The sequence below is a fragment of the Thunnus albacares genome, chromosome 17, assembly GCF_914725855.1.
Source record: "Thunnus albacares chromosome 17, fThuAlb1.1, whole genome shotgun sequence".
Classification (NCBI taxonomy): domain Eukaryota; kingdom Metazoa; phylum Chordata; class Actinopteri; order Scombriformes; family Scombridae; genus Thunnus; species Thunnus albacares.
The window spans coordinates 16954676-16979870 of NC_058122.1; the positions used below are offsets into that span (position 1 = coordinate 16954676).

The 25195-nt window shown below is 40.6% G+C and overlaps 5 protein-coding genes across 5 annotated transcripts; 2 read left to right on the plus strand and 3 right to left on the minus strand.

Moving 5' to 3' along the window:
- Positions 1 to 516: 516 nt before the first annotated feature.
- On the minus strand, positions 517 to 4488 carry LOC122967069. Its single transcript, XM_044331482.1, has 3 exons — positions 3925 to 4488; positions 3242 to 3356; positions 517 to 1405 (listed from the first exon to the last, which is right to left on the minus strand). The coding sequence occupies exons 1-3, from the start codon at positions 3939 to 3941 to the stop codon at positions 1181 to 1183; spliced, it is 357 nt and encodes a 118-aa protein (XP_044187417.1). The 5' UTR covers positions 3942 to 4488; the 3' UTR covers positions 517 to 1180.
- A 131-nt stretch (positions 4489 to 4619) lies between these two features.
- Positions 4620 to 13675, plus strand: hid1a (HID1 domain containing a). The gene is made up of 19 exons (XM_044331481.1): positions 4620 to 5461; positions 6115 to 6264; positions 7344 to 7514; positions 7988 to 8104; positions 8900 to 9006; positions 9125 to 9241; positions 9332 to 9539; positions 9644 to 9700; positions 9792 to 9932; positions 10028 to 10118; positions 10220 to 10371; positions 10463 to 10541; positions 10699 to 10863; positions 10997 to 11224; positions 12053 to 12204; positions 12298 to 12384; positions 12478 to 12569; positions 12684 to 12842; positions 12934 to 13675. Exons 1-19 carry the CDS (start codon positions 5396 to 5398, stop codon positions 12995 to 12997), a joined length of 2403 nt encoding a protein of 800 aa, XP_044187416.1. The 5' UTR covers positions 4620 to 5395; the 3' UTR covers positions 12998 to 13675.
- A 649-nt stretch (positions 13676 to 14324) lies between these two features.
- LOC122967768 (proton channel OTOP2-like) lies at positions 14325 to 18104 on the minus strand. The gene is made up of 8 exons (XM_044332577.1): positions 17969 to 18104; positions 17808 to 17867; positions 16176 to 16576; positions 15952 to 16088; positions 15803 to 15861; positions 15584 to 15708; positions 14666 to 15471; positions 14325 to 14554 (listed from the first exon to the last, which is right to left on the minus strand). The coding sequence occupies exons 2-8, from the start codon at positions 17858 to 17860 to the stop codon at positions 14384 to 14386; spliced, it is 1752 nt and encodes a 583-aa protein (XP_044188512.1). The 5' UTR covers positions 17861 to 17867; positions 17969 to 18104; the 3' UTR covers positions 14325 to 14383.
- A 663-nt stretch (positions 18105 to 18767) lies between these two features.
- On the plus strand, positions 18768 to 21047 carry amn (amnion associated transmembrane protein). Its single transcript, XM_044331656.1, has one exon. The coding sequence runs from the start codon at positions 19392 to 19394 to the stop codon at positions 20808 to 20810; it is 1419 nt and encodes a 472-aa protein (XP_044187591.1). The 5' UTR covers positions 18768 to 19391; the 3' UTR covers positions 20811 to 21047.
- A 99-nt stretch (positions 21048 to 21146) lies between these two features.
- Positions 21147 to 25158, minus strand: LOC122967158 (E3 ubiquitin-protein ligase TRIM16-like). The gene is made up of 6 exons (XM_044331653.1): positions 23315 to 25158; positions 23021 to 23116; positions 22650 to 22883; positions 22194 to 22365; positions 22026 to 22094; positions 21147 to 21848 (listed from the first exon to the last, which is right to left on the minus strand). The coding sequence occupies exons 1-6, from the start codon at positions 23705 to 23707 to the stop codon at positions 21313 to 21315; spliced, it is 1500 nt and encodes a 499-aa protein (XP_044187588.1). The 5' UTR covers positions 23708 to 25158; the 3' UTR covers positions 21147 to 21312.
- Positions 25159 to 25195: the final 37 nt, after the last annotated feature.

Sequence of the window (25195 nt, forward strand, 5' to 3'; positions counted from 1 at the left end):
TACTGTAGCTTACTGCCACAGGTGCACCATCACTCCCTATAGGGGAATATTACAGCAATATGCATCACTTTATAATAACACGTGGTGTCATATTGTGATATCAAATATGGCAATCTATATTTGGCAATCTTACTGATTATAGACAATCACCATATCACAATGTACACGGTTATTATGTAATGAAAATAAATATAAGAATGATTTTGTTATCACAAGAAAACAAGATTTTTTTTGTCGACATCATGAAATAATTACTTCATGATCATGAGAAAATAAAACATAAAAATGTGCATACCACTGCAAAGGCTGCACAATATCTTGATAATAGAATATGTTCGGAATTATTTTGGAAATAGATCAGCATCTCACCGCACTAATGACTGAATGTGGGACATGCCAGATTTTTTCATCCAAATAAGTGCAGTAATTCATGGGAAATTAGCAAAGTGTTAAAAATCGCATATATTGCAGAGTTAAGAAATCTTTTCAAATTCAAAAGGACTTTTTTCCCATGGATTCAATTTTCCACTAATTGAAATCTGTTTACAAGATTTGGAGATATTCTACAAACTAACAAGACAGAAAACATGACACCCATGGCTTCTACAGCCTCCTGTAAAGGAGTCCCTGTCTGAATATAAAAGCAAATGAGCCATTATCCTAGACAAGTGCAAATCCTCCCTGAGACTGGTCCATGTACCTACACAGACATCAGATTCAGCATTATACAACCCAAGTAAGCTACTAGCAGTCTAAACGAGTCACACTGACTGGCCTAAAATTGTGTTTGGTGCCATTTCTGCAGCTCCAGTAGTACTGTTTTCATACAACATTTGAGACAAAACACAGGGATTCATCATCATTATCAGTCAGTCACTATAAAGGCTCTTAGAGCAGCATGTAAACCAGACTGGATAGAAAACAGGTCAATCACAAAAAATGTTTTGAGTTGATCACACAGTTATTATTGCTAAAATGATTATCACTTTTATTTATTTGAATGATGAACCCCCTCCAGATACCTGACCAGGAACTGGTCTCATCCATAGATATGTAGAGAACAGAGCTGTGAGATATCACAGTAACTGGAAATGAGTGAGGAAGAGCTGAGTGAAGTGATTCAGCATGTGATGCTCTGATGAGCTTTAGGGACTCTGGTGGCCGACAGAGGGAGATTAGGTCATCGTGTGTCTGTGAGCTGACCTCGGCTATGCAGACTCTGGAAGTGGGCCTCCTTCAGGATGCGGTTGATCTGCAGGTAGGTCACCAGGTTTGTAGGGCCGGCCAGTTCGGAGGAGTCGCCTGAGCTGAGGGGACTGCAGGGGCCCGCAGCGCACCGACTGCTACAGCTCCCAGCCGCATGTTCTGGACTGCTGATGCTGCTGCTGCTCTCACTGTTGGATGACTAAAATGAGGGTGTCAACGTTAGCGGTGTGCCAGCAAACCATGTCCATGGTTTAAGATGAGAGAGATATGGATATATCAGTATCTAAATGTTCCATGCTCATATGAACATTTCAGAGTGGCTTTCAATTTTGTTTAAGTTTAGTGAAATAAAAACCAAACAAACAAAAACCCCCTCAAAATCGACATGCTTTGGGGTAAGGCTTGACATTTTCCAAAACTGATGGTTGAGTTCATTTAGTGTAGTATGAAATATCAAACCAAGACCGCTTGAACAGGAGGGTCTTGTTTGGCTTCCAAGCAAACTCTGATTCACCTTTGGTGCAAGGCAGAAAGACCAACCACAGTATTTTCTGGTAGTAGATATTCGATTATAGTATGAATTAAAAAAACAACCAACTGCATCTCTTGATCATGGGAAGTGTTGAGTAAGTGACTGGCATAGGCGGTTTATGTAATTATGTAAGACAGTTTGGTAATTTGGGCTGAAACGTGCAATTATTTTCATCATCATTTAATCTGTCAATTATTTTCTCAATTAATCGATTAGTTGTTTGGTCGACAGAATGTCACAAAATGCTGAAAAAGCCCAAAGTGACATCCTTAAATGTCTAGTTTTGTCCTGACCGACAGTCCACAACCCAAAGATATTTAGTTTACTATCACAGAGGACTAAAGAAACCAGAAAATATTCACATTTCAGAAGCCAGAATCAGGAAATTGGGGAATTTTATTCCTAAAAAATGACTCAAAAGGATTAATTGATCATCAAAATATTTGGCAATTAATGTAATAGTTGGCAACTAATCCATTAAGGGTGCAGTGTGTAGAATTTAGTGGCATCTAGTGGAATGGACTTGGCAGAAATTGAATATAATATTCATAAGTATGTTTTATTTAGTGTATAATCACCTGAAAATAAGAATCATTGTGTTTTCATCACCTTAGAATGTGCCCTTTATATCTACATAGGGAGCGGGTCCTCTTCCACAAAGCCCGCCACGTTGCACCACTATGTTTCTACAGTAGCCCAGAGCGGACAAACCAAACACTGGCTCTAGTGAGGGCCTTTTACACTTTTCACTGGTTTCGCAGTCACCATAGATTCTCCTACATGCTTGGAAGGGGAGGTGAGGGGTACACAGTTGGCTGCAGTCACTGACTGTATATAAATATGGATGTCATGACAGCTTCCCAAAAGCGAAACCAAAATATCTCGATTTTTCCCTCTACAGTTTCACAGTCATATAGTTAAAATTTATCAAAACAGATATGGTAGTACTGGGATAGAGGGCGCCTCTTTTTCATCCTGTGTCTAATGGCTTCTCATTATTTATGACATCTGAGATCCAGTTGCAGGCTCAACTAATAATGCTCATGATGCTTACCTACCCATTTCTTCATGAGCTCCTGGTGTCTACTAGCTACTACTTGCTAGATACACACTTTAGATGCAGATAAGTATGATTTAGCATGATTTGTTGTCAGTCACCAGGATTTCATCTTTCCCTGTGGACTGATGATGCAGGATGACGGTTGCAGTCAGTCCATATGACGTCATGTGTACACCTCTTAGTCTGTTTCTGAAAACTCGTGTAAACAGGAAGCAGACTGCAACTAAAAAGGCAACGATGTATCTTTTTTTCTCTCTGGTTTGAATCGGATGAATCAAACTAGAGGCCGGTAAGCATCCCGACATATACCAAAACTGCTGCTTAAAACTCAAAACTGCTTAAAAGTTAGTGTGCAGCAAAAGTTAATGTAAGCCAACTTTTTGCCTGCTTCTGTTACCCTTACATCAGTGTACAATTTTATTTCCCTTGACTGTTATTTATACCTCAGAGTCCCACGCATCCCGTCCTGGCTCAGGAGAGAGAGGATGAGCTCTGCTCTGCCTTTTGGCTTGGGGGACCAGGTGGCCGCTCTCCTCATCACCACCACGCTGCCGCTTCCTGTTTAGGTACAAGTACATTCACAGACATTAAAACACACACACACACACACACACACACACACAATTGTACTAACACTAAGCAAAACAGGTGGTGGTTACACAATACTCCCAACAATCTGTTAAACAAATAGAAGCAGCAGTTGAAGTCAGAGTAGCTACATCTAATGAAGGTTGAGAGGTTTTTAGGCAAACACAGACTTTTATTAATTATTACTTTACGTGTGTATTTATATAAATACATAAATGTATAAAATATATACATCAATTACATATCGCTCCCATTCTTGTATCCACAACAAGCTAGCCATGTCACCAAGGGCAAAACAAAACAAACATAACAAGGAAAGCCTATTAAATAATTGTCGTATTTAACACTGCTGCTCCAGTGAGTGAACGCTGAGAATTAGCTCAGAGAGTAATAGTTTTAAATGGCTGCTGCAAGTGGACACTTAAGGCCACAATAACGTTAGAGCATTTTACAAGGATCCACTGTGTGTTTTTCACAATATAGCGTTAACGCTACATGATTAGTTAGCGTTACATAAAGCACTTTCCGCCTTACTCACCTGTTTTCAGTCAACATGTGATGACACTAAAGGCATCAATCTCGAAGAATTTCCTTTGTATTTATTCTGACCAGACTGGAGGACCCGGCTGGTTGACGTTATCGGCTTGCTAGCTTGTTTCCTGACACCCGATGGCCTATCATCTGAGTTAGCAAACTAACCTTGCCTGGCTAGCTAATTGTGCTGAATAATTATGTGATAAAGTTAGCCATGTTCAGAAAATAATCTGATATGATTAAACTAAACGAATACTTTATGTAAATGGATAGCTAACTGGCGTTAAGAAGCTAGCTAGTTACCAAGCCAGTCCCACTAAAACGTAAGTTGCAAGCTAAGGCTAACTGACAAACAGTGCTAGCTAACGATCCTGCTAGATAACGTTCTTATCTGATGCTCTCAAGTATTTGACTACAGTACATATTGCAGAAAATCTGCTTGGTTACTTTCATAAAAGGCTAGTAATCTCCATACCACAGCTCAAGTAAGATTACACTTATTTTGGTTCAACTCAAATAGCTGTAACAGCCTAAGCTATGACCACAGCAAGCCGCGACAGTTGTGTTTACATGGCATTGCGGCTGCGCAAAGACCCTGAATGGTACATTTATGTGATATCGGAAAAAGGACTAACAACGCGTTTGTTTGTACGATATGCGAGTTGGATGACCAGAATAAAGTATTCTGTGGTATCACATATTAAGTGGTATAATCGAGAAAGTAGTAATTAAAATTATTATAAATGAGATGGTACACTATATAATTATTCCGTAGATTACACATGTTATCCAGGTAGGCTAATTTCGGAATTAAATTAGGAATTTACGAGCAGAAATTGAAGGCAACAAAAATAACACTGGAGCACACAAGAAACGGCTAATTGACTTGATTCATTTAAGTCGGTTAAACAGCATGAATTTATTCATTTGTTCCTTCTATAAAATTGTAATTGGTCTAAATTTGACTTAAACTCGACAAATGTTTCCCTTCATAGAAGCTGTTGCTGGGATTATTTGATTTGACACAATATTAATATAACCAAAAGATGTCGCTGTTTATAATAGGACGCTTATTCTATACATTGTCTGAATGCAATTAGGCTATTGCCTCAAGGCAATACCTACTGCGACTTTAATGAAAAAAATATGTAGAAATTACCATCTCGCCCTAATTATGACTAGAGTATATCATACAAAATGGACACATTACCAGGCCAATGCATTGCTCAGAAATATTTTTTTGCATGAAACTGTTAAGACATTGCAGCTGGAAACAAAACAGGATCGGACTAAAGGGTTGACATCTTCTCAACCCGGAAATTACACTCTGCAAGGCAGCCTGTCCAGCCAGCCAATAGTGTAAAAAAAAGAAAGAAAGAAACGCCTCCGCCAATGACTCAAGCAAAGGACGGAGGTGAGATTAACAGGGATTCTCAGCGGCAGCGGTCCCAGTAGTATAAAGGGAAATAATCGCAATGGGCACCACCGACTCAAAACTGAACTTCAGGAAAGCAGTGATTCAGCTGACAACCAAAACACAGGTATTATGCGCTTCCATACAACTGAACACAGGGTTATATAGAGAGAAGGAGCCGATGAGCGCACCGCATCACCGAGATGAAATAACGCTTATGATGTGATGGCAGAAAAAGCAGACTGTCTGATGTTGCATACAGCCTTTTCAATTCACGTTTATTTTGTATATTTATGAAAATGATTATAAGATCGATGTAGAGACTACATGCACCAAACACAAAATATGGCGTATTTGTCATCAAATGTTGGATTAAATGATGGCAGATTCTGCGATACCACCATAAACCTTTATTCAGGCTGTGCATGTTTAGTTTTGACGGAAAGATAAACGATGGCGTAGTTAAATCAAAGCTGATGACGTTGGTCTGGAAATGACCACGTTTGCAGATGCGGCAGGTGCTTAGATCAGTGTGGCAGATAATGTGTCCTCACTGTTGATAGAATACAGGCTGTGTTTACATTGCCATTAGATAGGCCTTGGATGAGCAATATACATTGATGCAAGACTAAACATCAATGTATTATGATCAAAAGGGCAAAATGATATTTTAATACACTGCAATGCAAGATCAGTCAAGCCATTTGTATTTTAAATCTCACTGACTTAAAATGTTCCATCTGGTATATGGGAATTGAATTGTAAACATATTTTCTACAGCCAGTGGAAGCCACAGACGATGCCTTCTGGGACCAGTTCTGGGCAGACACTACCACCACAGTCCAGGATGTTTTTGCACTGGTGCCAGCTGCAGAGATAAGAGCCGTTCGAGAGGAGTCCCCCTCAAATTTAGCAACCCTCTGTTATAAGGTATGCACGGCATCAACTGGTAATGCATCTGTGTAATATTAACATATATTTGTGATGCAGCAGATGAGGCATGATTGCATTGAGGCTACATCATGGTATAATGTTTTGAAACAATGCAGGGATTTTCTGTCAGAGCCCAGTCTGGGCGTCTGTCATTAAAGCACAGCCTCGTGCTCTCAGATATGGGAATAAGTGAGTCAATTCCCCTTCCTTTCCTTTCGCTTCCCGTCTCTAGCTCCCAGCTTCCGTTTGAAGCTGCCTATCAGAAACAAAACAGACACACTGTATACTTACAGTCTGATGAAATAAAGAGGAGGAGACAAGAGCCCTTGAAGCTGGGCTGACTCAAAGGGTTGTGTTACCCATTTTAGACATTGGCTGCAGCATGTTGTTGATTGATCATAGATAATGAATCATGTTCAAACACAAATCTTTGCTAAATGGCCAAAACATAAACAAATGTCCCCATCTCACTGGCAAAATGTTTTTAGTGCCAAATGAGTAGATATCTAGTGTATTTCCCAGTGTAAATGAACAAACAGTAGCCACTTCACATAGTTTCATGTTTACTGACCTATACAAAAAAAGATATTCTATTCTATCAAGTATTCTGGATGGATGCATACATTCAGACACTGTACCTTTGTTCTCCAATAATAAAATCATTCCATTTGATGGTCTTGTAAAATAAAAATATTATAAGGTTATGCTCAGTGTAATGGCCCATGAGGCCAACTTAATCAAAACACTGGGATCTGCTGAGAATTTGATATTTAATAAAAGAGTGTTACAATAGTTTTCGATTGTACAACAACAAACTTAGCTATTTGTTATGATACTATGTATATTGACTTTGTAATGTATTATTAACCTCTTGAGAAGGAGCATAACATGAATAAAATAGGCACCAATGTAGTCACGGCAAATTGGATGAATCATCAAAAACTTAATAAGATGGCACGTTACATTGAAATACTACAGCAAGCTTTTTCTGTCTGAAGTCACATCATTAACCTGTATCTGCAATGTAATCAGTTTGTGACTGTGTGTGTGTGTACTTCCTTTACTTGACTCTTCAGGCCGTGGAGAAGCTGGTGCAGGGAGCAGAGTCTGGCTGCCCTACAGAGAGGGAGAAGCAGGTGATCCTGAACTGCACTCGCATCCTGACCCGCATCCTTCCATACATCTTTGAGGACCAGGACTGGAGAGGATTCTTTTGGTCAACAGTGCCTGGTGCTGGGCGGGCTGGGGTCAGTGGTTACAGGAAAGGAAAACCTATTTGCAAAACACAGTGTAGCTGTTTGCACAATCTTATTTTGAGCATATAATGATTGTTTCCAAAAATGTTGAGTCATACCTTCATATATCTTGACCTGGATGACTTCACAGACAAGTGATGATGTTGTTTGTGTCTCAGGTGCTTATTCACATCAGTGATTGAACATAATGAATGCCTCCTTTCATGAAGACACCACCTTGACTCAGCTAGTCAGTTAAAGCAGTTTCCTCATTCCAGCTGTAAGGAGAGTGAGAAGGAAAGTTCCTCTTTCCCTGTTGAGCAGGAAGTATACAGCAAGATCATTTCAGCTGTTACTGAGCTATTTTATTTGAGATGTGACCCTATTCCACAATTTTACCATTCACATCGTTTCTTTCAGTTGATTGGGCAGAAAAATATTCAACATTTGGATCTCGTCTCACACGTTATGTCCATCCTTTCCAGACAGATGAGCTGGATGATGATGACGGAGCTCGACCACTGGCTGAGTCACTGCTCCTGGCTATTGCTGACCTGCTCTTCTGCCCTGACTTCACCGTGCATAGCCACAAGAGAGGCCCTGTGAGTACCCAGCGTCACCATCCTGTCACTGTGCGATCCAGAGTCAGCAAGTTTGTCATCTCATGACCATTCAGAAAAAATAATAACTACAGACACATAATGGCAGTAGCTTAACATGCTCTGGTTGTTTTTTCAGCACTGTTTCCTTCTTCCTGGTTTGAAGTTGCCCAAAAAACCTGTCACCCAAGTTCCTCTTAAGAGTGAACATTGAAAGCAGATCTTGATGGATAATGCACTCAGTCTCACCAGGAAGAATTCCTAGGCCCTTATGAGCAGGCAGGAATCTTGCACGTCAGACTGCAACTTTGCAGATCACAGTTAATTCTCTTTAAGGTTTTAAACTATACTAGCTGCTCATCTTTTCACCATCATTCTTTTATTTCCTATGTAAATCACATCACAGAAAATCTCTACAAGGCTTTACAGGGAACTTCAGAGAAAGTTATACTGTCCTCAGAAAAATGTTGACATTCTAATAGCACAACCGAAAGGTGAAAAATAAGGGTTTGGAGGCTTGGGTGGTGGACAAAACATACCAAAGATGGGGATTTGCATCCTGTCTGTTCCCAACAGTCAGCATTTTTCCATTGCAGCAATATTTCTATAAACTTAGCTGGGTTGCTTAAACTATTTTACAGATGGCTGATTGGAAAATGCTCATGTATCAAAGAATGAACCAAAAACCAAGCAAGGACTTGTAAGAGAAAGTCTAGACAACATCAATCAAATATTCTGGGAAATGTTAATCCTGCACTTTGAATAAAATAATTAGATTCATTAATGTTTTTTTTCCAGGACTCGGTAGAGAACATGCAGTCTATAGACAGCTGTGAATACATCTGGGAGGCTGGGGTGGGCTTCGCGCAGTCCCCCCCTCTTAATTACATCCATGACTTGAACAGGTAAGTCCAGGTGCTGTGTGTAGCTGTGGTTGGCAACATCTGTATCATATACAGTCTTTACTCTCTTATCTTGATGTTGGACTGACCAACACTTTTTTTTGTCTCTAATGCTCACCAGGACAGAGCTGCTGAGATTGTTACTAACCTGCTTCTCCGAGGCCATGTACCTGCCTCCTTCAACAGACAACAATGTCCTCAACCCCTGGGTGACATTCTTCTGCTCCACAGAAAACAGGTAAGGAATAGAAATGCATGGAATGCCAGCTAAAGACTGACATGTTAAATTCTTAAATCACCAACGTGGTCTTTATATCTTTGTCCCTAGACATGCCTTACCCCTGTTCACCTCTCTGCTCAACGTGGTGTGTGCCTATGATCCAGTGGGCTACGGCATCCCGTACAACCATCTGCTCTTCTCTGACTACCGGGAGCAGCTGGTGGAGCAAGCCGTACAAATCCTCATTGTGACGCTGGAGCATGATGGAGGGGTTCCCCACCGGCCTCCCTCTCCATCCAGCATGGAGGAACAAGAGGTACGACACAAAAGACCACCAGAAAGAAACCAATCAGATGCTGACATGTACATTTGCCGTGTGGAGTGTATTTTTATGTCATTCAAGCTTTTATCTTTGTGCAGTCTACAGGTCCTGAAAACCTGTTTGTCAATTATTTGTCAAGGATTCACAGAGAGGAGGTATACCTATCATAATTTCTATAAAATACATGAAGATCATCTCTGCAAAGATTACTTGTCCAAACCCTTCCTTTTGTTCTCCAATTGGCAGGATTTCGACTTTGTACTGAAGGGCCTAGCTCGTCTGCTGACCAACCCTTTGACTCAGACTTACCTGCCCAACTCCACCAAGAAGATACAGTTCCACCAGGAGCTTTTGGTGCTTTTCTGGAAGCTTTGTGACTTCAATAAGGTTGGAAAGAAGTATAATGAAATGTTTCTTTGGGCATTTGTGGCATTAAAAGTCTGTCTTTATTGAGCACAATCTCTTTTGTGTTCCCATGACAGAAATTCCTGTTTTTTGTCCTGAAGAGTAGTGATGTCCTGGATATTCTGGTTCCTATACTCTACTACCTTAATGATGCCAGGGCTGACCAGTGTGAGTCTCCTCTGTTGTGTTACTAGTTACTTGCACCCAACAAAACTCTACTTTGCATTTGTATTTATTGTCCCTCTGACGTATTTTATCCTCGGCTGCAGCCCGTGTTGGACTCATGCACATTGGTGTGTTCATTTTGCTGCTGCTGAGTGGGGAGAGAAACTTTGGCGTGCGCCTGAATAAGCCCTACTCCATCCATGTGCCTATGGACATCCCGGTGTTCACAGGGACTCATGCTGATCTGCTTATAGTGGTGAGATGCCTGCTACATCCTGTTCTGATGGCTGCCTAATGAAAAAAACAGTCAGTCAGTACTCACAGCTGTCACTTTGTTTGTTTTGTAGGTCTTCCACAAGATTATTACCACTGGCCATCAACGTCTCCAGCCCCTATTTGACTGCCTCCTCACCATTGTTGTTAATGGTGAATTGTTTTGGCGCCATCTGTTGGGCAATGCACATACTTTATTTATAACATCGACTCAGTTTTATTGTCTCATAAATATATATCATCTCATAATATAGTTTTCTTCACTTATTACACACTTACCTGCTTAACATCTCTCCTGCTTCCTTTATAGTGTCTCCCTATTTGAAGAGCCTGTCCATGGTGGCAGCCAATAAACTGCTCCACCTGCTGGAGGCCTTCTCCACCAGCTGGTACCTGTTCTCTGCAGCCCAGAACCATCACCTTGTATTCTTCCTCCTCGAGGCATTTAACAATATCATCCAGTACCAGTTTGATGGTGAGAGAAAGCTGACATGTGACAGATTTCTGGAATTGAATGGAACCGCAGATCGAGGTTTTAGATGGGACTTTGTTTTACAGCTTTAACAAACACATCTTATGTAATCTGTCCGTTTCTCACTCACCTCCAGGAAACTGTAACCTGGTGTACGCAATCATCCGCAAACGTAATGTGTTCCACCAGCTGGCAAACCTGCCATCTGATTCTGCTTCCATTCAGAAGGCTTTGCAGAGAAAGAGGAAGTCTCCAGATGTCATTTCCCGCACCAGTTCCCAGGAGACTGTATCTATGGAGGGCTCTCACCCTGCAGTGCCGGCAGAGCCTGGTACACTGAAGACCAGTCTGGTCGCTATGCCAGGTGCTGACTGATGTTACTGACACACATTTTGAAGAATTGGCTCTTTGGTCAACTTACTTTTCATTTTGTAATATCTAAAATATCTCGACAGCTAACTTGTTAACCTACAGAGCATAAAGCACCGCAAGAAAACTATGGTTGTCTAACTCAGAGGACTAACTGTTTAGTCATTTAGAATGGGCATATTTGGTTTGTCAGTAATTTTGAAATGGTCAAGTGGACCATTAGGTCAGTTTCTCAAAAATGTAAAAATGAGAATTTTAATTTTAAAGGTCTGGTGATATTCTGTATTTTTGTTACTCTCAAAACATCCCATTGAAAAACCAAAGCCAATGTGCATTATTTAATCAGCCCATTGGTTCCGTACTGAAGGTGTAAGTCTTGAAAATCTGTCATGAATAATTGTTATATTTATAATCCTTTTATATTTAGGCTAAAGGCTAAATAGTTGCATAAAGTTTCTGGCAAATGTTACTAAAACAGAAGTACACATAAATGGTGCATTTGTTGGGTAGTATTATCTTTAGCCGTGGAATTGGTGTGCTACTGAGTATTTATGACAGGAGTAGGATGTATGTGGGTTTGACTAAAAATAAACTACTATGCCGATGTTAATGGTAATGAACAAAAATGTCACTCAGCGCAACAGTGTGACTAATTGATGGGTTTTTAATAGTTTTTGGACAAAATTGAGGAATGAAGACTAAATCATTGTTGGTTTTGGTCTTTTTAATGGTGTTTGTTGACAGTAAGAAAAATATATAACGTCAACAGACTTATCCTTGATAAGTTTATGTAATGATAAGTAATGGTAGGTGTTTCTTGCAGGTATTGATAAACTGACTGAGAAGTCCCAAGTATCAGAGGATGGCACCATGGTGTCAGTCCCAAAGACAGACTCCTCACACACAGCCCCCTCAGACCAAAGTGCAGTCGTCGGGACCAGTGACACCGAGTCAAACTCAGGCAGAGACAATGAAGTAAGTGTGTGTGTGTGTGTGTTTGTGTGTGCATGTACTGTACTTCTTCAAATGCGTTTGTATGTTAGTAAATCTATTTTCTTACAATATCAGGATGTTTTCTACACTGAAGCAGAAATGGAGAGAAGACGTTTGTCAAGTGCATCTTCAACATCATTTTGGGCTCCAACACCTGAATGGGTCTGTAACTTATTTTCCTATCAGCCTTCTCTTTAGTTTTTTATTGATGTTGTGTATTAGGTAGAACAAGTATTTGACTATTTTTTGTCACAGGTCCTCTCCTGGAAGTGTAAGCTTCCCCTGCAGACTATCATGCGTCTGCTACAAGTGCTAGTTCCCCAGGTGGAGAAGATCTGCATCGACAAGTACATAAATATATTTCTTCCTTCTGGGTTCTCATGTACAAATTTAAATTGGCTGAGATGCCTTTACAATGTTTCCAGGAACATTTTAATGTAACCTTACGTGTTTCCCTGCAGGGGTCTGACAGATGAATCGGAGATTCTGAAGTTTCTTCAGCATGGCACATTAGTGGGTCTGCTGCCAGTTCCTCACCCCATCCTCATCAGAAAGTATCAGGCCAACGCAGGCACTGCCATGTGGTTTCGCACCTACATGTGGGGTGTTGTCTATTTGCGGTGAGTAAGGCATAAGAGCTAAGTATTATTCAGACTGTCATCTTTGCACACTGACTAAAACTTCTATCTTTTTTTTTTTTTCCAATTCTAGCAATGTGGACCCTCCTATCTGGTATGACACTGATGTCCGCCTTTTTGAAATTCAGAGGATGTAGGCGGAGCATTTTCTGACTGAAATGGGATTGTTCAACACCAGGATTCCTCTTACCTTCAGTATCTGCTGGTTTCCCAGTAAACCTCACTGTGTTTATCTTGCCTAATAATCACCATCATAATGCTTGCCCCGTACACCACGGACTTTGGTAGGAAAGTCATTCAGACTAGTGAGGTGGAGATACCTGTCAGATTGAAAGGAGAAATTATCAATATTGTCCATAAACTACTGTGTTTGTACATTTCTTCAGACCTCAAGACCGCAGAATGTCTGTCAAAGCACTGAGATGACTGGAGCGTTTGTCGATGGCTCTTTTCTTGACAGCATAGATATGAGAGGGGAAATATTGTTTAAATTTTCAGTTAGGCTTGCTATAGACGAAGTGTGGTGCTTTCCACCAGAGGCTTGCTACACATCTTGGACGGCACAATATTGGTGTTTCACGTTATTTGTTGTACTTGCCATGCTTTAAAGTGAACTTGCACTCTTTGAGTTGTCCGTTATAATGGTTGTAATTTATGTGACAATGTAACTTTACAGGATTTTGGAGATAATACAGATTGTATGTTTTTATGTATAAGACCAGGTTTCGGTTTCCGATCTGGCTGGCTATGCTTACAATGCTTGATGTTGAAAATTGTATTTTCCATAAATTATCCTGAAAATATATATTGATATGTATATGTGAAATCTGTGTTGGTCACGTTACTCTGTGTGATCTCATGGGAAGTGTATTGTTAAACTATTTAAATTCATTTCTGATGCTACTGTATGTAGCTTGGCAACAATATGCTTTTTATGAGTACCTTTTTACCCCTTGACCACTAGATGGCACCATATTCCTCTCAGCAACTAGTCTACTTAAGGTTTGACCTTTGAACAGCATTTATAATACTGCCACAATTAAAAAGCAGCTGACACTTTTCCCTTACCAAATCCCTCTACTGTATGGTTCGAATTTGGATATCAAAAGCCCAATATTAAATATAAACCAGTATAGTTGTAATTAGCACTGCTTGTAATCAACAAGGCATCATCTTCACACCATCTGACAAGAAGTCTTCAAACTTGTGACTAACGCAGTACTGAGATGACCAAGAATTTTCATGACCAATGAAATTGAATTTTCATAACTATAGATGTAACACCTGAAACTGGCACTGCAATTGAGTGTAATGCTGCATTTGCACTCCAGAATGACCATCTTATCTAAATTAACTGCAATGGGAATTTAAATGTTCCAAGGGCACCAGACTGACAACTAATGAATGAAAACGGTGTGACAATATTTCTTTGTATTTAAAATTTATTAATATATATATATAAAAAAGTTATACATTTAATACATAAGATAATAAAAATACTACATGTTCAAAAACAAGTCCAGCTAAGAGATTAAGTACACTTCAAAGAGACTGGCGACTGAGTGCATGCGATAGAAGATTCCAAAAGGAAGACCAATATTCACAACAGCAGCCCACATTGTGAATTTATAGAATTTTATCTCGATGGAGTGATCAAACTGGGGACGAGCGCCAAATGCAGGCATGATCCACAGCTGTCAATACAAAAATAGGTGACAATGAGCAGGACACATTTCCAGAAGAAAACACTAGAAGCGACAGTTGCAGTTATGAAAATATCAGAAAAATTAATACAAATAACTTACAATTACGTTTGCTAGCAGCAGGAAGGCGCAGACTTCCTTCAGTACTTTTCTCTTCAAGCTTGGCTTATGAGGACTTGAAGTAAGGAAGTAGCTGGATTTATTGCCTTCTACAACAATGCTCATCTCTGCATGTTCTTGGAAAGCATGAGCATTTGTGTGCAGAGCATCTTCCTGCATCACATGGAAGGGCTCCCGGTGAAGGCCTTCAATGATGAAATAGTTCTGCAGTCCAACCTGGAGCACCGTCAGGATAGCCCAGGACAGGTTGAGGGCATTCAGGTAGCCTCTGGCTCCTGTCGCCACCACAGCCACAATAGTGAAATAGCTGATGATGAACTGTCCCATTGAGGCTCCCACCAGCAGCCCCACATCCAGGCTACGTGTGGGGTTTTTCTCTGATACGTGCTCCCTGTGGTCCAGCCTGTAGACGATACAGCCGACGACAGTGGAGATGCACATCAGGCTCACTATCACTATATTCATGATAAAATGAATCAGCAGTGCCTTGTTTCTCTTCTCCTCCTCCTCTTCTAGTATGTATGTCTCGTACACTATAAATGTTACAAGTCCTGCCACCACTAGGAGTATTCCTGTGACGGGGCCCAAACACACATCCTTTGGACGGAACTTGACGTTGTGGTGGCTGTGATCCTCCACAAGTCGACCGACATTTTTCCACATGACGTAGGCCATAGCGGAGGCAAAGAGGCTGTATTCTATGTTAAAGGGGTAAAGGTAGTAGAAGGCCTCCTTGAAGGTGTCACATGCCGAGTGACTGCATTTACACTTCTTGTAACCATAGCTGGCTGAAGTGGAAAGAAGAGCAGTTCTGAGTTGGTTTTTCTTAACCAGTGATCATAAATGATTATGATTCAAATAAAACAAACAAACAAACAAACAAAAAAAGACAATTGATACCTCTGTACATCTTATGTGAAACAGTGACATTCAGATCAGGAATCTCAGTTTGGTGAAGGGATTCTTCAGTAACAGCTGCCATCCATACCACCAGGTTTGTTGAAAGTGTAAGAGTAAGCCCACACCTGGAAGAGTGAAAACAGTTAGTATCCTGAAAAATTATAGAAAGACATTCTAGCGTGTGAAAATTGTCTGAAGTGAGCAAAGAAAATAATTTACCGAGTGAAATTTGTGTGAAGCTGCACACAGTCCTTTGCATGAATCCACAGGAAGTATGTCTAACAACAAATACATTGTTAAGTTTCCCCTTACTCATTTCAACCATTTTCTTGTAATGCATAACTACAATGTTCTTAAAATCCAACAACCTGGAAAAACAAAAATACAGCTTGCACGACGGGGAAAGCAACTTTAACAGCGGAGTCACAGTGAAGGTAGCCAACATAGGTGGCAATCTTGAAGATGTCCATGAGGAAACTAAGCAGGCCAAACAGCACAAGTCCAACTGCAATATAAACATTTAAGTGAGATCAGATACATCTTAAAAAACAGACTTAAAAAATATCAAAAAGGACTGTAACGCAGTTCTCACCTCGGAGCCAAACAGGCCCTGCGTGGCTATCTTTGAACAAGACTGCTTGATCTTTCCGGAAGGTGAACACTGTGTAAAACAGCATCCATAACATAGTGAGGAGGAGGAGAATGATGAGGAAGATTTGCCTGTGCACAGGAGTAATGGCCACGCTGTTGAAGGCACTGCCGCTGACCAGAGCGCAGCCCAGGATGAGGATATTGATGCAGATGATGCCGGACAGGAGCCATCCACCACCGTGATGGGCTCTCTCTATCACTGCCTCCACATGGTGAATAATGTCTCTCACAGTCTCATCACTGGGCGGACGGGAGGGACTGGGCAAGTGCTGGATGTTCTCCATCTGTGCTGCTGTTTCAATGTTGGATGGATGGGCTTCAAGAACATCATTTGGTGTTTTTCTATAAATAAGGACACACGTCATGAAGGTGTGTGTCTGTGTGTATAGCCAGCTGGGTTATGCCTATGATGTTCTGCCTTGTGTTCTTGGCGTTTTCAATTAAGAGGCAGGAGGCAACTATGGGTCTCAGAGTTGTAATTTGACAAGCTTACATTATTAATTTCTGGTTGACATTGTGGGTGTATGTGATGTGCTACTGTGTGTAACGTTAGCTTTGTATTTGTATAATGTGTCCTGTGTGTTTTTTTGCTTTGTACTGTTTGTTGTTGTGCTGTTATGTTTTTTTTTGTAAGGGAGCGCAGATGAAAATTAACTTTAAAGCTAACTCTGGTGCAGTACATCAAATGTTAACATTTATGTTTAAAACTGTACGTTGTCTGAATAAATACAATACATCTTTAGTAGCAATCTCTGGTAAAATATATACAAAGTAACAAAACATCAGCTGGTCGTATGTGTGTGTCTGCTTGGCTCCCCTGACAAAGAAGAAAATGTATACAATTAATATAGAAAGTACAACGTTGTTAAGCTAACTTGGCCACGAACTCAGCACTCTAACGGTCGCCCAATTTCTCCAAATCTACTTTAAATTAGCCTAAATGAAAAAAAAAAAAACTGATTAGCGATCTCAAATATTGGCAGGATTTACACAGAATGGAAGTGATATGACATAGAGCAAAATACAACCATTAGATCACGTTAGTATCATATCTAATGCATTTAAAAAAATAAAGTTTATCTGGGAGTTTCAGTTTACGCAGCCTACCTCTCTGAGTTTTGACGTGCGTGCGTGCACACAACTACGTAACTACGCTGAACACAAACACACACAAACCCCAAATGACACACTGTTATAAGGTGCGGACGTAACAGACCAAAAATAATAAACAGGAATGATTTGATGAAATTCATTAACTATGTTTACATTAATCCGTGCTTCTCAGAAAACAGCAGTAATAATGTTTACTGTAAAAACATACAAGCTCACACTGTAATATTACAGACCTAGATAAGGTCTTTCAAAACATGCTGTAGTGCACCAGAACCGAGAACTTGTTTTTTTGGGATTCATATCATTTAGATTTCACCATATCCTTCCTATATTAGAGGCCATGTGGGTAGCTAGAGTTATTTAGATCATAGATACTGTATGTCAGCCATCATACTAGTGGCTAGATAGTAGCTATGCATATAAAAAAAAAAAAAAATGACTCTCAAATTTTGAATTTTACCTTGTGAAGAGTTTGTTGCAGGTCCGGAACATCTGCTGAGCTACAGTTTTCATGATGTCCCTTCGACCAAATGGAGATTGTAACGTCAGCTATGTTGCACAGCGGCCACTTTAATGACACTTAGGCCTGTTTATAACATGTCAAATATAAAATAACTTTACCAAGATTAAAGGAAAACAAAGACGAAACCAGAAATAAATGAACTCCCGCCTTTTCTCTCACTGTTGGATAGATAATGCAAACAGCTCAAGCACCGGACGGAGGTGAGTTAATGAGGGAACACAGGTGCAATTAGTTTCAGCTGATTAATTATTCTCGTTTCTCGCCTCGCACCCACCCCAACGCGTTTTTAGGGGGAGTTTCGATGGCCACTTCCGTGTAAATTACCGTTTGGCCCCGAATGTCATTGTTATTCCATTTACGTATCTCCCGTGAGATCAGGTTGGGCGAGACACTGCCTCAGGCGGAATTCAGGTTCAATGAGTCTGTGTTTATTTTGTCTAAAAGCCTAATCCTGGTACCCGTCCCAAAATACAGGTTCACTGAAATATTTGGATATCTTTGCTGAGTAAAACCCTGACCTAAGGCATACAAATCCAATTAATTACAAATAAAACAATCTCGTTTACTTCCTAATTATATGGAACCGTTTCAGAGACAATAAAATCAATCAATCAATGTGTAAATACATGACGGATACGAAGTAGATCCCATTAAGAGTAGTTTTCATGCTCTGTCTTTATGCTTTTGTGGCTTATTGTGATATAGAAGTTAAATGCAATTAGTTATGACCCTGACTGACTGCTTTGGGGTCCTAATTGAAATTTGAGAGTTGTTTAGAGTAATCAGATTTCATATTAATTTTAATCAGTCAGGGGCTAAAATATTAGAGATGCTTGCTTGAAAGACCTATACACACCACTGCACTAAACATAAATGAGATTTTAAACAATCTTTTCATAGCATTCCTGGTTTATTAAAAAGGTAATTGTAAAAAAATAAATAAAAATGGAAAGAATGTGTGTTACATGAAGCAAAATTTCTATGATGACACCAAAGTATTTGAGGGGAAACATAATCTCAGAGAAACATCCAGACTTTGTCCTTTAAGAAGATTAGTCTCTGCCCATTTCTGAACTCAATGCTTGCCTAAACATTACCATGATTTATTTTATGTAAAATGCTTTCAGTATCCTGCAGTTTATACTATTTGAACTTGGTTAGTTAATCTATGGTGATGTGAATAGATAGAAGAAAATCCACATCTAGATAACCAATAAACTCTAGAAAATTAATTGAAATTTCTTATCATTGTTCAAAATTTTCTGATGGCTCTCAGGCAGACAAAGTAACAACAAAAAAACCCCCACAAAATACAAAGCACAAAAAAAAAAAAAAAAACATGTCATCTTAAAACAGATCTGTTACTGCAGAAAATGTCAATCTTTTACAGATCACCTGCTTGAACAGGTTGATGTTAGAGCTCATCTGCTGTCCTGGTAACTTGTGTGCACTCATGTGTCAGTCACAAGGTTGGAAACAAAGGTCACCTACTGCTCTCTCACTCTGTCACAAATATCCAAGATGCTGAAAACACTACACACGCTCCTTCTCCTCTGTCTTGTCGGGGCAGGGAATGCTCTGTACAAACAGTGGATTCCTGACAACAACTATGAGAATAAGACCAACTGGGACAAAGGAGCCGTTCCATGTGGCAATGACAGAGTTCAGTTTTCAGCCCAAAGAAAAGTGTCCGTGTTTGTGGAGACCACACATGCTGTGCGGGAGATGAGGATGCCAGTTGATGGAGAGTTCATCCTGAACTCAGGAGCTGGATTTTATGTTGTTGCGGGACAAGAGCCGGGCTGTGGAGCAGGTGTCACTACCAAGTTCAAAAATTCAGAGTCTCTACAGTGGTTTAACCCAGCTCTATGGCAGGCGGCTGCAACTCTGGATGACATGCAGCGGGAAAACTTTCTGTTCTCAGTCCATGAGGAGAGTGTCCCTTGCCAGTATGACGATGTGGTTTTCAAAGCCCGCTCCTCCTTCAGAGTGGACACCAGCTCCAGCCTGCCTAGCATCTCTGTCAAATCTGTGTCTGTACTGGGGAAAACGTTTGACAGCGGATCTGAGTTCACCCAGTATCTCAGCTCACGCTCAGGCCGACTGCAGTTTCACGGATCCTCTGCGGTCACTGTCGGGAACTCGGGTTGCGTGGATCCTTCTGGCTGTGACTGTGGGAATTCAGTAAACCATCAGCAGATCTGTGCCAGTGTCACATGTCCCTCTCTTAGCTGTAAGAAGCCTCTGCTCCCTGTAGGACACTGCTGTGATGTGTGCGGTGCCATTGTCACCATCCATTATGCCCCCGGTTTCAACCTGCAGAATTACAGACAACGAATCCGCCACCTTTTTCTTGTCCTGCCACAATACAAATCTATTCAGCTGGGCATGTCTAAAGTCTTCAAATCACAGCGGTTGGTGGGGATCATCCCTTTTGGCTCCTCAGCTGAGATCCAGGTAGTTATCCTGGATGAAGAGAAAGGCACACAGGCGGAGGCTCTGGCCAGGGACATAGTGAGGGATGCCAATTCTCATGGGTCTAATCTGGGAATCACTGAGGCTGAATTTCAAACCTCCACTGGGAGCAGCAGTGATCAGTCTGGAAGCAGTGCTGGAATGGTGGTTGGAGTTGTGTTTGGAGTTTTAATTATGATCACACTCATTATTGTTTTGGTTGTCCTGATTCGTAAGGGGGTTGTTCAGATGCCATCAATGCCTTCGCTGCCATCTCTGAGCAGCTTTAGGAACAATGATACTGGAGACCTTGGAGGGCCTCTTGACCATGGCTTTGATAATCCCATGTTTGACAAGCCAGTCATGCTGCCTGCTGTTCCTGGCCTATATGGAACTGAAACTAATAATTCTATCTCCCTGACTCCAACAGGTGTGCACTTTGTAAATCCAGTTTATGATGAGAATGAAACTGATTTTAATGTCTGAAATTGACTGCATTGAACTTTAGGTATGTTAATCATTTCCAAATGTACTTTTTTTATTAACTTGATGATTTTACAGTCACCACATAGATAATAAATCCTCCTATAGTTTATAATAATTCAAATATGTAAATAAACTCATACAATTGGTGCTAGACACTGAGGCAATTAATAACTGAATGAACTTGTAAGACAAATAAAGGAATTGTTGGCAGGCAGTTGTGTATCTTCTCCTCATTCATATCACATTCAAAAGCTGTAAAGCTGCAATAAATTCCTGACACACCAACTGCTGCACAATTTTTTATGTTCACGTTGCACAGTTACAACTAGATGGTGGTAAATTTAACCTTCTTTGACATGTATGTGAAAAAAAATCATTACTTTATGTACCTTGTTATCTAACCTCAATAAACATTTACAACGCACTAATTTTTCTTTTACAAGCTCACAGTGAAGGCAGCTGCTATTTTATGCAGTGTCACAAGTAAACATGGGAAAAGGTTTCATTTAGCATGAACCAGAAAAACTACATTGTCCTTCTTTGACAGCCAGGCAGTAACATACAAGGGCTCTATGAAATCACCCCTGTACTTGTGGAGCAGCCTCATGGGACCGGTTACATCATAGAAAGACACTGAGCCTCGGTGAAAGTCAACGTATAAGCCAATTCTTGTGATATCAGAGGCTTCTAAAAGTGTCTCCACACCAGCATGCCAGGCAGAGAAACCTCGGCTGCTCCTCCCCATGCACCAAGAAAAGTCATTCCCGGTGATGCAGTCTGCGCTTTGATCTCCCTTACGATTGATGCTCTTGTACGTGACCCCTACATGTGCGCCTTCCCCGCTCAGCTCAACTTCAATGTAGTGCCTCCCCACGTAAAGGCTGTCTGAAGTCATTGCCTGGCGCCAATACTCAAAGCGATCAGGGTGGTCTGGGTAGCTGTGCTGCCAGGGGCTGGTGTTGGTCAGCTTTCTGTTGTCCTCTGTTACACGTAGGAAATGATGAGTGGTGTCTGGGTTAAAGGTCAAACTCCTTGTGTCTACAGTAGAGGGGAAATACAATTCAATCAATCAGTAAAACTTTATATGTGTAGCACCTGTTGTACAGGATAGTGCGATTCAAAGTGCTTTACGGTTGACTGACAGTTGGTGTTTAAATAACCAGATATGATGAAGAAAAAATATGTTGCATGCACATTGAAAAGAAACAAATTTACATTTTAGAAAGTCCTCTAGGGTCTCAGGATCAGGCAGCGAAGAAACGTCTGGCATCTGGGATTTAGTATCTATATTATCATCAACAAGAAAACATTTGAGAGGTTTAAAAAAGTATGCAGATGAACAAAGAAAGGAGCCAAACGATCAAATGTATGATATACACCCACCACTTTTGCAAATCATGTTCAGTTTTTCTCTGTAACATGAGAGAATCAGGTCACACAGCTCCTGGGTAGCATCAGTCACTACTTGAACATAAGAGTCTAGATGGTCCATGGGGTTGATGTACACACTGGGCAAACATACAGCTGCCTCTCCTGTCTTCCACTCTGAGTACTTCTACAACAAGCAAAACAAAATTGCGTAAGGATGTGAAACGAAGCTGTTACACAATCCCTTTTCTCCGAGAATTTTTCTTCGTGAGATTACCGAAATGCTGAAATGCCTGCTCTGTGTACACTGTCAACAACACACCGGCGTCCAAAATAAAGTCTCAGGGAACATCCTGTGCTAATCCCAGATCAGGAGATATTTGACTGAAATGAGTTCACACCGTCTGGCATCCAATTGTTATTTCTCAACTTATTTATCGTCATTTTAAGTATTTCATATATATTTTGTACCTGCAGGAAGTTGACATCAGACTTGCTCCTGGACAGTTTGTTCATTTGGGCCAGAGTCTTTGTCAGCTCTGTTCTCTTCTGCTCCAGATGTGCCTGTATCCCCTCTGCCTGTCTGAGGGCTTGTCTCTGCTCACCCTCAAGCACCTCCAACGCCCCTTTCTTGGCCTCCTCCACGGTTGTCTGCAGCCTGGCGAACTGCTGTTCAACGATGACACAAACCTCCTGCACCGAAGACTGAAGGTCCAGAGAGAAAAGAGACAAATTGAAAGGTGGAAAATGAAGTCAGAATAATGTATTTAAACCAGATCATTGTGCATTCAATGAATTTAGAGAAAATGGGTTTTGGTGTGATATTTTCCCATGTAACATACCTTAATTAAGTCATTGTTGCTCTGCAGTTTTCCAATGGCTTTCTCAGCTGCTGAGGCACTCTGACTGATCTCTATCTGCTTTTCCTGCAGTTCAGTCTACAAACAATCATCACAAACACAATTGCTAGAGATGCTACATGAGGATTTCAAATAAGACCATATAGTGGCAACTAATACAAGACTATCTAACTAATAAATTCTGTTGCATTTTTAGAGCAACAGCCAAAATAGCAATTCATTTCACAATAATAAATGCTCTGTGCTGAATAAAAACTGTGTGTGTTGTGCTGAGACCTCAATCTGAGCGCATGCCTCCTCCACGGATGCAGTTGTGTGACCTTTATGCTCCTGGTTTTCGCAGTCTAGACACACACAGCAGCCGTCCATCAGACAGAAGCGTTCGAGAGGAAGATGGTGAACCTCGCAAGCCTGACAGTCGATGTCATGGACAGGGTCCACCAGCCGGTGGTTTTGAAATTTGGCGTTCTCCAGATGAGGTCTGAGATGAGCCTCGCAGTAGGAAACAAGACAAGTCAGGCAGGATTTCAGGGCCTTGCTGGGGTTATCCATGCAGGAGTCACATAACACATCTTGCGGGAGCAGTGTGTCCAAAGTCAGGCTGGTAGGATCCCTCGGCTCCTCCTTTGTGTTCAAATTCTCCTCATTGTTACTGCTTATAGCTGCCATGTTTGAGATCTCTTGTAGTTTCTGCCTAGTTAGGATGAATCTTTTCCTTAGCCGCCACTCTTCTAGTCACCTTAAACTTGAAACAGCTCAGTTCTGTGTTAGACTGTAACAAGGCCTAAACTGCTGTTTTATCCTGTCTTTTCTATGATCCTAAGACCCTCGCAACTGCATAAGGAAATAATTGAAAACCACGCCTAAGGTATTTTGTACTCAGCCAGCTGAAGCGTTGTTATTTTTCACCCCTCCCCTGTTTTACTCTTCTCCTTGCCTTGTATCCAACCTCATAAGCTCAGGACACACACCAAATCTAAAAGATGAGGGGAGGAAATGACGAGTGTATTACGGCCCACCCAAGGGGGGGATGGACATCCTCCTGTTCATTCTCTCCTAGCTAATGACCTCTGGCTTGTTTACTTGCTCAAAAGTTCATTTCAACAATGTCGGTGATAACAAAACGATTAGGTCCATCTGTGATAAGGCTAATGAATAAACACAACCAGGGTATACATATTAGTATGATTCATGGATATTGCTTAAACTCATTTAGAATAGTTTTAGAACTTTGCTGCTGCTATGAGTCAGGCAGTGTTTCCTTTTGATAACAATGTTATCGATGTAAGAGGCATGGAGCTCCCTGACAGCGGCACTTATCTACAGTATAATTTCCTGACCTCATGTCATGCAGACAACAATGACGCTTGTCGTTTGTGTGTGAGCAGCATGTTAGGATTATCACACTGACTGAAGATGCCAAAACAAGTATTTTCCACTCTCTGTCTATCTGTCTCTCTCGCACAGACACACACACACCAAACAGATAATGAATGCCACAGGATGTTCACTGACCTTTAAAAACTGTAAAATAAAATATAACTACATACAAAAAGTACATATTACAGTAGTTACACTATGCATAAGTAGGAACTCAGTTGTTAACATGTTTGGTAAACTGATGAGTGAGCATCTTTTTACTTTATACAAGGGCTGTACCCAGGGTTTTATAAAAACTGAGGTCATAAATTCAAAATTTTCAAGCAAGATCCCACCCATCAGAATTTTTTTGTCAAACCACTGACCAAACTCTATACAAACTTTCTGAGCATTTAAGAAAAATGTTGCTTTAAAGCCTCCTGTACATGACTTTATCTTTATGTAATTCTGGAAAAAAAGACCAAATCCCTCTTATTTTAAGTTTTTGCCTAAAAGGATAGGCTACTTTTTTAGATATTAAATCTAAGTAATAACTATTAAATAAAAAACATATTGATTCAGCCTTAACAAATCCAATAAACTGTAATATGTCTGTATTTGTAGCATGTAAACCCTACTTCATGTCATCAAACCCCTGAAACATACAGGAATATGATGACCTCAGTGTCCTCAATGGTAGTTATGGCTCCGCTTTAGGCACATCTTAAAATATATTCTGCATATCTTTGTAGGCCGCTCTGCTGATGAAATATAGTAAATAAAGTGCAGTAAGGAGAG